This window comes from Jaculus jaculus, chromosome 3 (genome assembly GCF_020740685.1).
Source record: "Jaculus jaculus isolate mJacJac1 chromosome 3, mJacJac1.mat.Y.cur, whole genome shotgun sequence".
NCBI classification, from domain to species: domain Eukaryota; kingdom Metazoa; phylum Chordata; class Mammalia; order Rodentia; family Dipodidae; genus Jaculus; species Jaculus jaculus.
The window spans coordinates 148,186,206-148,201,364 of record NC_059104.1 but is presented as its reverse complement, the minus strand read 5'-3'; the positions used below and the strand labels follow the sequence as shown (position 1 = coordinate 148,201,364).

The window sequence follows — 15,159 nt, the reverse complement described above, 5'->3', positions numbered from 1 at the left end:
TACATGTAACCCTATGACAACTGTTTAGCTAGAGAAAGATGACACAAAAATTGTGACTTGGTGACTTTAACTGGAACTTAAAGACTTAAAAACAAACCTTCTTTTGTTTAAAAAAAAGTTAAAAAGGGAAAGGGGGCTTAAAAATCAATAAACATTACCTATGACCAGGTTTGGTAATACATGATTTTAATCTCACCTGTTCAAGAGATTGAGGCAAAAAAAAAAAAAAAAAAAAAGTTTGTGGTCAGCCTGGGCTACTAAGATTCTGAATCAAAAATTTAAAAAGTCAATTGAGGTGGGAATGTAGTTTAAGATTTTACCACTTGACTAGCAAGTATGAAGCTCAGAACCACAAAACAAACAAACAAACCAAAAAAAAAAAAAATCAAGGAAAAAACCCAACCAAACAAAAAAATTGTAAAAAAGTAAATAAATTCCCCTTAATCTTGAAGTACATATGAGAAGCAACTGATCTTACATTTCAACCCTTACAATAATGAATCTCATTAATTTCAACTTATTAAATGTCAGGGATAATTTCTTGGAAAGTTACAATCTAATAAAATTGCTGGTAAAAGCCATCTCTAATTGTTTTCTTGCTATTTGAGCCATGACCTTATTCCTACCTTACCCTGTGGCCTACTGCATAGGAAAGATATCTGAAGACATACCCCAGCAGCCTAGAACACAGGCCTACATTTCTGTTGCTGACAGTATGGGGACAGAACTGCTCATGAAAAGACAGTAACAAAAACAGGTTCTTGTATTCTTTCTTAAGAACCACAATGTCATTAACAAAACTATCTATTCCTGGATGGAGCCTTCAGAAGAGGGCCTGAGCTTCCAGGCATAACTAAGGACCCCGGGGCTACAACAGGCCACTCCCTCCCCAAGCCCAGAACACCTGAACTTAGTTAGGCTCTGCCCATAGCCCTGTAACCTTTGGCCAGTTGCCTAGGAAACTCCTTATCAATCAGTACCTTCACACAGACCATCCCCCTGAGACCCTAGATCACCTGTTCCCCTCCCCGCCAATGCCATTGCCTAAGTGCTAGAATGAATGTCCCCATATGCTAATTAGGCATCAGAAATGAACCTGGTATGTCCAATCCCCTTAGGACCCTTGCCCCTGCCCTCAGATGCTTATAAACCCATTTCCCTGAAAATAAACCAAGAGCACTGTTCAACTATTAAAAAAAAAAATACCTGTTCGTTAAATCTTTGTATTCTTGTTACAGAGAGCAGTAGAGCAATACTGAAAGGACATAAGTATTTACTGGAATCTCCTTGCTGTCCCACCTAGAATTCATAAACAAAAGAGTCAATTTTAAAAGTATAACACAATGTTAAAAAACAGGTCCTGGGCTGGAGAGATGGCTTAGCGGTTAAGCGCTTGCCTGTAAGGCCTAAGGACCTCGGTTCGAGGCTCGGTTCCCCAGGTCCCACGTTAGCCAGATGCACAAGGGGGCGCACGCGTCTGGAGTTCGTTTGCAGAGGCTGGAAGCCCTGGCGCGCTCATTCTCTCTCTCTCTATCTGTCTTTCTCTCTGTGTCTGTCGCTCTCAAATAAATAAATAAATAATTAAAAAAAAAAAAACCAGGTCCTTCTGAAATCTAGATAGAACAGGTAAAACTGTAATACTTTTTTGAAAAAAATATTCTTTAAATTTATTTGAGAGGGAATGGGGTGGGGGAGAGAATGGGCACACCAGGGCTTCCAGCCCTTGCAAACTAATTCCAGAAAAATGCACCACCTTGTGCATCTGGCTTACGTGGGTCCTGGGGAATTGAACCTTTTGGCTTTGCAAGCAAGCGTCTTAATCACTAAGCCATTTCTGCAGCCCTAGAATACTTCTGTAATTCAGAGAAAATGTTTTATTATTAGGCATAGTCTTCTTAGATATCATTCCAAAAACATACTTTATGAACAGTAATTTTAAAAACTGGCAAAACAGCCAGGCATAGTGGTACATGCCTTTAATTGTAGAACTCGGGAGGCAGAGGTAGGAGGATCATTGGCAGTTCGAGGCTACCCTGAGACTACATAGTGAATTCCAGGTAAGCCTAGACTAAAGTGAGACCCAACCTGGGGAAAAAAAATGGCAAAACACTTGAAAGATAGTTCACAAGAAGTATTAGAATAGTCGATGAGTACATGAAAAAAATTACTATCATTAAGGGAATGCAAAATAAATGCAATGAGATACCATTTAAACCTGTTAGAGTGAGTACAATAGAAAAGACTTACAATCGTAACAAATGTCAGCCTAGCTGGTCTCAAACTTATGCTGATCCACCTGCCTTAGACAAGAGGGATCTTGGGGTCTGGGAAGATGGCTCAATGGTTAAAGTGCTCACTAGCAAAACCTGATGGCTCAGGTTCAATTCCTAAGTCACTCACATATGCAAAATGTGACATAAGCATCTGGCATTTATTTGCACCATCAAATGGTCCTAGTGCACCTACATACATATAGAACATGCAAATAAACAAATAGGGTAATAAAATGTTATAAAACTTGATTATGTTGACAGTTGCAAAAAATAGGTAAACACAAACTTTCAAATGGATGAATTTCAACTTATATAAACTAGTTTTTAAAATGTAGTTCAAAAATAAGCTTCTGGGGCTAGGGAAATGGCTCAGTGGTTGAAGTCATGTACTTGCAAAGCCAATTCCCTAGTAACCATATAAAGCTAGACGTGTAAGTTGGCACACGTCTAGTTTGTTTGCAACAGCAAGAGGCCCTGGTATGCCCATTCTCTCTCCCTCTTTCTCTCCCTCTCACACATTCTCTCTCCTCCTTTTCCTCCCTCCCTCACTGTCTGTCTGGCTCTATCTCTCTCTCTCACTCACACACACATAAACATCTCTTTAATAAAAACTAAAAAGAAAAAGTCTTTAGAGCCTAGAATAAATAATAAAATAATAAAAGATTGAAAATAAAACAATAAAAGATAAAAAGATGAGGGAGTAAACTCAGTGGCAGAGCACTTTCCTAGCATGCACTTGGCTCTAGGTTTAGGTTCAGACTCAGTATTAAGAGACAGCAGAGAGAAAGAGAAAAGAGATCAAAGATGGGTGAAACAGAAAACTAAAAAAGTAAAAAATAAATTAAAAAGTAGCTGAGTTGCAGAGGCACTCATAACTGTAATCCCAGCACCTGGAAGGTAGAGGCAGAAGGATAAGGAGCTGATGGCCAGCCTAGGCTATATAATGAATCAGCCTAGACTATAGAAGATCCAATCTCAAAAAGACAAAAACAAAAAGAAAAGGTATAAAACTGGTCTTTAAAAGAGTAGTAACATAGTAATTTGAATATAAGTAAAAGAAGAGTGGAACCCAGCATGGTGGCACACACTTTTAATCCAAGTCTTCAAGTGGCAGAAGTAGGAAGATTGCTCTGACTTTGAGGCCAACCTAGGATGACAGAGTTAGTTCCAGGTAACCTTGGCTAGAGTGAGACCTTAAAAAAAAAAACAAACAGTAAATAGAAAGAGATGATAAATGAGCTTTAAAACCTAATTTACAGATCATGGTCTTCAAACTGCTTACACAATGGACTAAGGTTCCCAGGAGAAATGGCCAGTATCAGTACAGGTCAAGGAAAGATGAACCTTGGATAGATGAACCTGGTCACACAAAAGTGATGAAGCCACACCAAAGGTCACATAAAGGGCTGGGGATGTGGCTTGATAGAATGCTTGCCCAGCACACAGGAAGCCCTGGATTCAGTACCCAACATTGCATAAACCAGACACGGTGGTGCACGTAGAAGCAGGAGGACCCAAGTTCAAGGTCATCTACATACAGAGTTCAAGACAGCCTGGGCTACATTAGACACTATCTCAAAAAGAAAACATAAAAACAAAAGGATACATTAGAAGATCCAAAAGACCAAACTTTGACTTAGGTAAAATGAAGGTGGTGGTGAATAATGAGTACAACCAGCTAAAGTGTTTCCCTGGTGCTTAATGATATCTAAAACAGTAAGAGAGGAACTTTTATAGAAGAATGCCAGCTAATAGCATAGAATGAATGATAGTCAAAACATTCTAAGTTTGAGGGCTGGGAAGGACCTGAGTTTGGATACCCTGGACCCATGTAAAATGAAAGGTGCTGTGGGGTGTGTATGTAATCCTAATGCAGGAAAGGAGACAGGGAATCCCTGGGACTGACTAGCTACCCAACTAATGAGCTCTAGGTTCAAAAAGAGACCCCGTCTCAAAAAAGATGGAGACTGAGTAAGGAAGATACCCAACATACACACATGAACAGATCTGTGTGTACATACACACCAACATTCATACATATATTCATAACAACAAAATTTCTAATTTTGGCTGAGACAAGAGGATTTCCTCAAGTTCAAATACAGCCTAGGTTACAAAGTAAGTTCTAGTCAGCCAGGGATATATAATAGCAAGACCTAGCCTCAAAAAAAAAAAAATAAAAAAATAAAAGCAGGGCTGAGGAGATGGCTCAGTAGATAAAGTACCTTGCGACACATGTGTGGGTACCTGAATATGAATCCCAGAATCAACTTCCAGACTAGGCATGGTGGCATACCACCTATAATTCCAATGCTACCCAAATTAGGGAGCCACATTAGTGAGTTCCAGGTACAATGAAAGATCCTATTTCGCAAAAAAAGGTGGAGGGCTGGGGAGATGGCTCAGCGATTGAAGACACTTGCCTGCAAGGCCTACCAGCCCAGGTTCAATTCCCCAGTACCCACATAAATCCAGATGCACAACATGGCATATGGGTCTGGAGTTTGCACCATCAGGAGGCCTTGGCACACCCATACATTCTATCTTCTCTTGCTTGTGCAAATCCACAAATAAATAAGAATATTTAATTCTTTTCAAATAAGGTACAATGTAAACACTTGCATGCTCACATGTGTGCCCACATACATGAAGATGCAAACACACATAACACAGAGAAGACAATTATTAAATCTGAGTTGAGACTATGGGTTAAATGACATTATAGAATAAGTTAAAATAAACTAAATTCCTTGGTGTGAAGATAGCATTATAGTCATTTTCAGGAGATGTAAACTCAAGTATTCAGACAGCAAAGGGTTATAGTTTGTGCAAATTACTTTGAAATGGGTTCACAGACAAAAAATAGTAATATAAAATAAAATAACCATGTAGGAGCAAGATGATTTTTTTTCTTTTTTTTTTTGGAGGTAGAGTCTTACTCTAGCCCAGGATGACTTAGAATTCACTTTGTTGACTCAGGATGGTCTCAAACTTACAGAGATCCTCCTACCTCTGCCTCCTGAGTGCTGGGATTAAAGATGTGCACCACCATGCCTGATGGGGGAGAGAGCAAGAGAAAGAAAAAGAGAGAACAAGAATGGTGCACCAGAGTCTGTAGCCACTGCAAACGAACTCCAGACACATGCGCCACTTTATGCATCTGACTTTACATGGGTACTGGGGAATCTAACTGAGGTCATTAGGTTTTTATGGGTAAGTGCCTTAACTGCTGAGCCATCTCTCCAGCCCAGGAGGAAATATTTTAAGGCAAATATAAAAAAGGGTTAGCAATTGGTGAAGCTAAATGAAGGGTACACTCTTTTTCTTGCTAAATCTTTAGTTTTTCCATGGGTCGAAATTTTCAAAAAGGCTAGAGGACACCAAGTGTGGCAATGCATGCCTGTAACCCCAGCACTTGGGAAGAGAAAACAGGAATTCAAGGCCAGACTCAGCTACAGAGACCTGAGAACACTTTTAAAAGTTTGATGTTACCTTTACATGCTTCAGAAGTTCTCTGCCTAGTTCACAGTCCAATTTAATGGCAAACACAATGTGCAGAATAATGGTCCCTTCCACATGATGAAGCTCATCTGATGGCATGGCAACAACATCTAACAACCTAAAAGATTCAGTTGAAAGGTATAAGCTACAGTTTAAATGAAAAGGGTATTGCATACACAAATAGCCCAGTAGAAAATGTCCAAGTACTAGAAGCAGAAAGCGACTGGCAAGTCTGCCTCTTGAAATAAAACTTATTGTCATTATTTCCATGTGTATATCTCACATTCTCTTCCCAGTTCAATCCAATGCGACCAGGCTCTGTCCTCTATCTTCACTCCCCAACAATGCCATTTGACTACTCTTGCAAGGCTTATAAAAACAGACTCATCTTAACCCCTCCACAGCACTTTTTCCTTGAAACACTGTTACTGTATTTTTTTTTTTTTTTTAAGATAGGGTCTCACTTTGTAGCCAAGAGCAGCCTCACATTTGTGATCCCTGCTCAGCCTCCTGAGTCCTGGGATTTTAGGAATGTGCCTCCACATCCAGATCCTCTGCAAAATATTCTTCTCTTGTCTTCTAGGGCACTGTCATTGGTTATGTCTCAAGTGTGGGTTTTTTGTGTTATTATTTTTTTCTTTTTTGTAGGGGGGTAGATAAGTGTCTTACCCTTCCCAGCCTTCCCAACTGGAATGCCTCAGCACTTGGTCTTGGGTTTCTTCCTCTTCACACTTTCCCTTGGTAATTCTATCCTGTCTCATGGCTAGTTCCTTCCAGTCTATATTTTTAGTTCAGCCTTTTTCACACAACTCCAGACTACTTATTCAATACCTCCATGTGGTGGTTTGATTCAGGTGTCCCCCATAAACTTAGGTGTTCTGAATGCTAAGTTCCCAGCTGATGGATATTTGGGAATTGATGCCTCCTGGTGGGAGTGTATTGTTGGGGGCGGGCTTATGGTCTTTATAGCCAGTTTCCCCATGCCAGTGTTTGGCACACCCTCCTGTTGCTGTGGTCCATCTTCTGTTGGCCAGGGGGTGATGTCCACCCTCTGCTCATGCCATCGTTTTCCCCTGCCATCGTGGAGCTTTCCCTCGAGCCTGTAAGCCAAATAAACCTCTTTTTCCCAGAAGCTACTCTTGGTTGGGTGATTTCTACCAGCAATGCGAACCGGACTGCAACACTCCATATGGAATGCTAATAAATATTTACCATCTAATATCATCAGAATTGGGTTCATTATCCTCTCTGAAACCTACTGTTAGTTTTTTCTGATCCAGTATACAGAGGCATCTTCTCTTCAACTTCTCAAGTAAAGTAACTGTGAGTTATGGATTATAAGCAATTGTCTACGCTAGAATTAACAATATGTGAAATCTCCAGCCAAACTACATGGATTTGAATTTTGGCATCATTTTCTGGCTATATAACTTAGGGAAATTTCTTAATTTGTCTGACTCTTGGTTTCCACATTTATCAAAAATATGCAAGGTTTGGCTAGGCATGGTGGTGCATACCTTTAATCCCAGCACTCAGGAGGCAGAAGTAAGAGGATCACCATGAGTTCAAGGCCACCCTGAGAATACATGGTGAATTCCAGGTCAATCTGGGAGAGAGTAAGACCTTAACTCAAAAAATAAGAAAGAATCCAGGCATGGTGGTATATGCCTTTAATCCCAGCACTTGAGAGGCACAGGAAGGAGGATAGCCATGATTTCAAGGCCACCCTGAAACTATATAGTTAATTCCAGGTCATCCTAGTCCAGAATGAGACCCTACCTCAACAAAACAAACAAACAAAAAAAAGCAAGGTTGGTCTGGCGAGATGGCTCAGCAGTTAAGACACTTGCCTGCAAAGCCTAAGAATCCTAGTTCAATTCCCCAGTACCCATGTAAATCCAGATGAACAAGGTGATACATGCTTCTGGAGTTCATTCATTTATAGTGGCTAGATGCCCTGGCCTTCCCATTCTCTCTCTCTCTCTTTGTAAGTAATTAAATAAAAAGAGAAAAAACTGCAAGGTTGACAGTGCATACACCTGTCTACAAATCTCTGCTTTAAAAAGAAAATACCTTTTTTTATTCAGATACATTACACTGTACACCCTTACCTGAGAATGTTTACTCTCATCTACATATTGTGGATCCTATCCACCAGGCTTTGGCAATAAAACTTCTCAGGGAAGTCCCTCCTTGTATCACTCTAAAGTAACTAGACTATCACCAACATCCCCTTTTAGATGATCTTCACAGCCCTTTCCACTTTAATATTCTCTTCTGATTATTATTTCTTTTCCTTTTTTCATTTTTGTACTGGGGTTTGAGCCTAAGACCTTTTGCATGCTAGGCAAACACTCTACCACAAGGCTCTATCTCCAGCTTTAATATTCTCTGCTCAATAAAATTTAAGCTCCTTAAACAGCAGGGGTCTCATTTGACTGGTTTATCACTATAGTCCCCAAACCAAAAAATTATTGGCACATACCAACATCTAATAAATAGGTTTATTTATTTTTCTTTTATCTTCATACATACCTATTTTAAATATACTTTTTTTTTCTTCTTTTGGTTTTTCAAGGTAGGGTTTTGCTCCAGCCCAGACTGACCTGAAATTCACTATATAGTCCCAGGGTAGCCTCGAACTCACAGTGATTTTCCTACCTCTGCCTCCCGTACCACCACACCCGGCTTAAATATGCATTTTTTAAAACTATATTTTATTTATTTATTTAAGAGGGGGAGAGAAAAAAACAGAGAGAGAATGGGAAGGCCAGGGCCTCCAGCCTCTGCAAATGAACGTCAGATGCATGCTTCACCTTGTGCATCTATCTGGCTTATGTGGGTACTAGAGAATCGAACCTGGGTCATTAGGCTTTGCAGGCAAGTGCCTTAACCACTAAACCAATCTCTCCAGCCCTAAATACTGCTATTTTCTTCAAAATGTGAAAGTAAAAAAAGCTAAAGATGCTACATTATTCTTTTAACTGTTACTGAGAAGCTAGGAGAGGATTATAGAAGCTCTGTATTGAAGATAGTAAAGAAGTAAAGGTAAAAGAGACAATGACATAACTAAAATACACCATGATGAGTTTTTGAAAATAAGCTTTTCTTCTAAACTATATAACTCACTCTTCACCACTTTGTTCTTCACTGTGCTGTTTATCCAGCTCACTGAAGAAGGTTATTATTCCATCCAGAACACTCTTTCGGCTTCCCTAAATAAAAAAAAAGCTCTAATTAAAAGCCAAAATAACCAAATTCAATTTAACTTATTATTATTTCAAATTGTTATTATTATTATTAAGTATGAATTTAAACACATAAGTTATAAACACACCCACAGTGACATAAGAATCTATGGAACACCTTCAAGTTGAAACAGTGCTGGGGTCAAAGTTCAATGGCAGAGCACTTGCCCAGCATGTTCAAGACCCTGCGTTCCAACTCCATACCCACCCCCTCTCCCCACACACAGTCACACTAATCTGAACTACCTGTTAGTGTTTGACTGTAAGGGTTTATATTAAAGCCCACCCCTTCTAAGTCTTTAATTCATTTATCATCACAAAGAAAATATGACAGAAGAGATAATGTATATTTTCCTTGGCTAAAAGGAAGTATGATTAAATCATCACACATGAAATAAGATACTGTGTCCTAGTATGGGCACCAACAATCTGATAAACGAAACAAATATAGTTAACTGGCTGTGCTGTAAAAACTAAGGAGAAATGAGTGTTTTTGTGTGAGAGAGAGAGCAAGAGAAAGAGAGAATTGGTGCGCCAGGGCCTCCAGCCACTGCATTCAAACTACAGACATGTGTGCCACCTCATGTGCATGCATGATCATGTGCATGCATCACCTTATGCATCTGGGTTACGTGGGATCTGGGGAGTCAAACATGGGTCCTTACACTTTGCAGGTAAGTGTCTTAACCACTAAGCTGTCTCTCCCGCCCATTAATGAGTTTTTAGTTATACCTTTGATGACAGAACCAGAAGCTGATAGACCAAAGGCGGTATTTCTTGAAGATTCAATTTAGAAAACATTTTCAACACTTTTGCCACCACAAACTCCACCTCTTCTGCAGTCAAAGGGACATCCCTGTGGACCAAAGATTCCAACATCTAGTCAGAGCTTCACTTGCCTTTTTTTAATAATAATATAATCTATCTATCTATCTATCTATCTATCTATCTATCTATCATATTATATATGTAATATTATAAATAATAATTTAAATTCTATTAAACATTTTTTAAGAAATAAAATCTGGGCTGGAGAGATGGCTTAGCAGTTAAGTGCTTGCCTGTGAAGCCTAAGGACACCGGTTCAAGGCTTGATTCCCCAGGACCCACATTAGCCAGATGTACAAGGGGTACATGCGTATGGAGTTCGTTTGCAGTGGCTGGAAGCCCTGATGCACTCATTCTCTCTCTCTTTCTCTCTGCCTCTCTCTCTCTCTGTTGCTCTCAAATAAACAAATAAAAACTTTAAAAAAATTTTAAAAAAAGAAATAAAATTCGGGAGTAGAGAATAAGGAAAATATTAGATTGTAAATGCTCATTTTGAGCTTTCTCTTATGAAAAATCTTTAAGGGAAACAATGAACTTATTTATGCATATTCACCTTGAAAAAAATTACAATTATGCATGAACTAAACAAAGCTGAAGAGGAGGAAGGAAGGGAACTCCATAACAGAGAACTGAGGGAGTAATACCATTACTAGTGAAGAGTGATATTTGAGCTTGGTGATTTCAGTTTCTAACAGGTACATTAACAAAGCAGGATATAAAGAGAAATAAAACAATGCTTACTTGAACATGGAGGTGAGCTGGATTACATACTGTTGATCCCATCTGATTAGAGACAATGAAAAAGAATGTGAGCTTGGGCTGGAGATGTGGCTTAGCAGTTAAGGCACTTGCCTGTAAACCCAAAGGACCCAGGTTCAATTCCCCAGGACCCATGTAAGCCAGATGCACAAGGGGCATATGTGTCTGGAGTTCGTTTGCAGTGGCTGCAGCCTCTGTCTGTCCGTCTCTCTTTATCTCTCTCGATCTCTGCTTGCAAATAAATAAATAAAAATTATTTTAAAAAAAAAGAATGTGAGCTTATTTCACTTTAACTTCTTTACATATAAGTTTTTGAAACTGGTAAAGAAAACTTGGGTCATTCAAGTTTATTTTGCAATACTGATAAACATGATAAAACAAATAGTATTTATGTAGTTATTTGCACATTTATGTGTGGGTATGTGGGTGTACCAGAGTCTCTTGCTGATGCAATTGAATGCCTATCCAGCTTTATGTGAGTGGCCAGGGAACCGAACCCAGACTGGCAGGCTTTGTAAGCAAGTGCCTTTAACCACTGAGGCCCAAGACCCAACAAATACTATTTAAAATAACAGCCAAGTATGGTGGCACACACCTGTCACTTCATCATTTGGGAGGCAGAGATAGGAAGCTCAAGAGTTCAAGGTCATTCTCCACTATATAGCAAATTTGAAAGCTACATGAGCCTCTCAAAAAGTAAACAACAAAAACTCAATCAGTTTTTCTTTTTCATTAAAAAAAAAATATTTGATTTATTTATTTAACAGAGAAAGCAGAACTCCAGACACATGCCTTGTTCATCTGGCTAACATGGGTCCTGGGGAATCGAACCTAGGTCCTTTGGCTTTGCAGGCAAACGCCTTAACTGCAAAGCCACTCCACCAGCCCTCAATCAGTTTTTAACCTATCAAATTAGTAAAATTGCAAAGTAAACAAAAACAAGCAACAACAAAACCACTCTTATAATACCCAGTACAGGTGGAATTATGGGAAACAAACATTACAGACTATTTTATGGAGTTTATAAGTTGGTAACATTCATCAACTTTTAAAGAAATTTTTATTTATTTATTTGAGAGTGACAGAGAGAGGAAGAGGCAGAGAGAGAGAAAGAGAGAGAATGGGCACACCAGGGCCTCCAGCCACTGCAAATGAACTCCAGACGTGTGCGTCCCCTTGTGCATCTGGCTAACGTGGGTCCTGGGGAATCGAGCCTCTTACTGGGGTCCTTAGGCTTCACAGACAGGCACTTAACCGCTAAGCCATCTCTCCAGCCCTGGAGCATGCATTCTATCTGCCTCTTTCTCTCTCTATCACTCAGATGTATAAGGTAGTGCATGCGTCTGAATTTGCAGGGCTAGAAGCCCTGACATGCCCATATTCATTCTCTCTCTCTCTCCACTTCCTTCTCGCTCTCTCGCAAATAAATAAATAAACTTATACACACACACACACACACATGAATAAAATAAAAGACAAAGGAACAGGGCAACTTGATTTGTCTTAAGATATTGGGACTCCAAATAATAAAGGACTATATTGCTATGTTAAAATGAAAAGTCAGGCAAATTAAAGTATGTATAGTTTAGAATAGAGAATATAGTACATGATCTTTCTCAAAAATCATTGAAAGGCTGGGGAGATAGCTCAGCAGTTAAAGGCACTTGCTACCAAAGTCTGCCATCCTGGGTTTGATTCCCTAATGCCTAGGTAAAGCCAGATACAAAGTGACACACGAGTCTGGAGTTAGATTGCAGCAACAGCCCAGCAGTGCCCATAGTCATTTATTCATTCATTCTCTTTTTCTCTCTCTCTGCTTGTAAATAAATAAATAAAATATTTAAAAACTCATTCAGGATAAATGGCTTGCTAGTGGTATACTATAAACAACCACCAATAATACAGAGATGCAAAGCTGATCAAAGTGCTGAGAATAAGTGACTATGTGTTTGGCCTTTCATGGGTCATCTGTAACACACCCTCTAAGTTCAGGGAATATCATAAAGAAGCAGCAGAAAGAATATAAGAGCCAGAGGATAGTGAGGAGTGCTATGAAGGCTGTCTTCTGGACACAACATGGCTGTTACAGTCATGAACTCACAACAGCTGCATGAGACGAAGCCATCAACATTTAGTCATGGATGGGGATGGGCTCCTAAGACCCCACTCCTCCCAGAGGAGCTACTGTCAGTTAATAGTTGCTAGGGGAAGGAGAGTCAGTCATGTTCTTCAACAGTATAACCACAGTAAGTGGCCCACACTCCCATAAACCACTACTCACCCATGCTCATACAAGCAGCCCTAATTTAACTCAGTGGAGATATATATATGTAGGCATGGAAGTAGGAAGAAGACTGTTACTTGGGAAGAAGGGGTTTTATGGGTGTGGTTAGAGGGTAATGGGAGCAAATATGAACAAAATATATTATGTACATATATGAAATTGTCAAAAAAAATAATAATGGACAAGAACTTTATAAGTGTAACTAGGCATACATATGCTTGTAATCCCATCACCTGGAAGGCAGAGATTTTCAGACCACGAGCTCCACAGCCTGAACTTCACAGCGAAACTCACTAAGAAAAAATAAATCCACCTGGATTTAAATATAAGTGTGTGTGTGTGTGTGTGTGTGTGAGAGAGAGAGAGAGAGACAGGGAGGGAAAAAGACAGACAGGGAGGGGGGGAAAAAAGCAGAAAAACTAGCTGGGGAAAAGAAAGGAGGCAGCAGGGAGAACACAGGAGGGCAGTGGGGAAGAAGAACAAGTCAATGTACAAGTATAATGGCACATTATAAAAATGCCATAATGATACCCACGGCCTGGTATTCTAACTAAGTTAAAAAAAAAAAAAAGAAACCCATTATTTTGTACACTTAAAAAATTAAAAATAAATTTAAACAAAACAAAAAAACCAAAATATTTTTACAACTATAAATTCCTGAAATAAACCATTATTGGATTTTTGGTTTACTTTTATTTATTTATTTGAGAGTGACAGACAGAGAAAGAGGCAGAGTGAAAGACAATGTGCACACCAGGGCCTCCAGCCACTGCAAACGAACTCCAGACATGTGTGCCTTGTGCATCTGGCTTACGTGGGTCCTGGGGAATCGAGCCTCAAACCAGGGTCTTTAGGCTTCACAGGCAAGCACTTAACCACTAAGCCATCTCTCCAGACCCATTATTGGATTTTTTTACTGGCACTTGTAATCCTAAAAAGTCATACATATCAATGAGACTTACTGGCCAGAACAGAGGGTGTTAATCAACTGCTTCTTACACTCTTCCCCATTAAAATCACCTAGAAATGCAAAACATGCCAAGAAATTAACTTGATTATGTGAAAAGTGAAAAGCTACTAAATTTGGGAGGGAAAATGGGGTTCAAGGGAGATGATCATGAAATATTTCCTATGCTTATGGACATTTTCAATAAAAAGTAAAAAAAAAAAAAACAACACTAAAACTGGAAGAAAATTACCTTTTCCATAAGCCAAACCTTCTTTTTTAGTAGCCAAGGCTGTGAGAATAATGGGCAGTAACTCCAAAGACTTTCCATTCACTAGGTTGCCCTCTTTGATAGCAACAACAAACTCATTGGCTAATTCAACCAATAATGGTCCTGGAAAATGGTGAGCCTAAAAATTCAAATGATAAAAAAATCTTGAAGAAAAATCCAACACTTGAAATCTCTTCCCAAGAAAGGTCTTTTGCTGAAATAATTCAATAAGCATTGAGACCCAGAATTAGCACAAGAGAGTCATGGAATTATGCTGTTCAGTTACATATTTGTAATTGTAAAAGGCTTCAAAGGTTACAATCCCCCATCAATTCCTTTATATTTTCAAATATACCAGCTCTTTAAGGAAACTATGTCCATGGTAGCAGAAACATAATGTACATTCCAGATGGTTTATACCCATTCATATACTTTTGTAACAACACCTCTTATTCATAAATAAGAATGCTGCTAGGTTTGGAATTTAAGTTTCCATCCTTCAACAATTTTTTTTCCTTCAACAAATTTTAACCCACTGCCAATCTACCACAAAACAATTAAGATCAACCTTCCATCTTACCTCCAGCATTAGTAATCCTATGATCTCAGATGAAACATCTTGCTGCAACTCTCCTGATTCAACCAGCTGGATACACCAAGTGTATACCTTATGTCTCCTAAGAGCTCCATCCTCCTCTGAGCAAGGGGAACCTTATTGTGTTAAGTAGGTGGTACAAAACCGAGAAAGAAAAATGACAACTCTTACTTTAGGATTAAGTAGGAAAATCAAACAGATTTGTAATTCAATACAGAAAGAGAATTACTAAACTACTATGATGGTGTTTTGAATAGTAATATAGATGAACCTTGAAAAAGTACTTAGTTTAGGGCAGGGAAGAGGGCTCAGCAGGTAAAGGAACTTGCTTGCAAAGCCTACTGGTCTGGGTTCAATTCTCAAACCACTCATGTAAGCCAGACACAAAAAAGTGGCACAAGTGTCTGGTGTCCATTTGCATAAGCAAGAGGCCCTGATGCATGAATGCAATGTG

General features: G+C 39.2%; 1 protein-coding gene across 6 annotated transcripts in view; it reads right to left on the bottom strand.

Annotated features, from left to right (window-relative positions):
- Fanci (FA complementation group I) overlaps positions 1-15,159 on the bottom strand; it is a 97,931-nt gene that overhangs the window by 72,914 nt on the left and 9,858 nt on the right. For all 6 annotated transcript variants that reach the window (XM_045146319.1, XM_045146324.1, XM_045146323.1 and 3 more), the window contains exons 4-11: positions 14,691-14,821; positions 14,093-14,249; positions 13,856-13,913; positions 10,592-10,633; positions 9,755-9,878; positions 8,904-8,989; positions 5,766-5,892; positions 1,207-1,299 (exon numbers count right to left, since the gene is read on the bottom strand). In XM_045146319.1, coding sequence (XP_045002254.1) covers positions 1,207-1,299; positions 5,766-5,892; positions 8,904-8,989; positions 9,755-9,878; positions 10,592-10,633; positions 13,856-13,913; positions 14,093-14,249; positions 14,691-14,821 — 818 coding nt within the window. The remainder of the gene's footprint in view (positions 1-1,206; positions 1,300-5,765; positions 5,893-8,903; positions 8,990-9,754; positions 9,879-10,591; positions 10,634-13,855; positions 13,914-14,092; positions 14,250-14,690; positions 14,822-15,159) is intronic.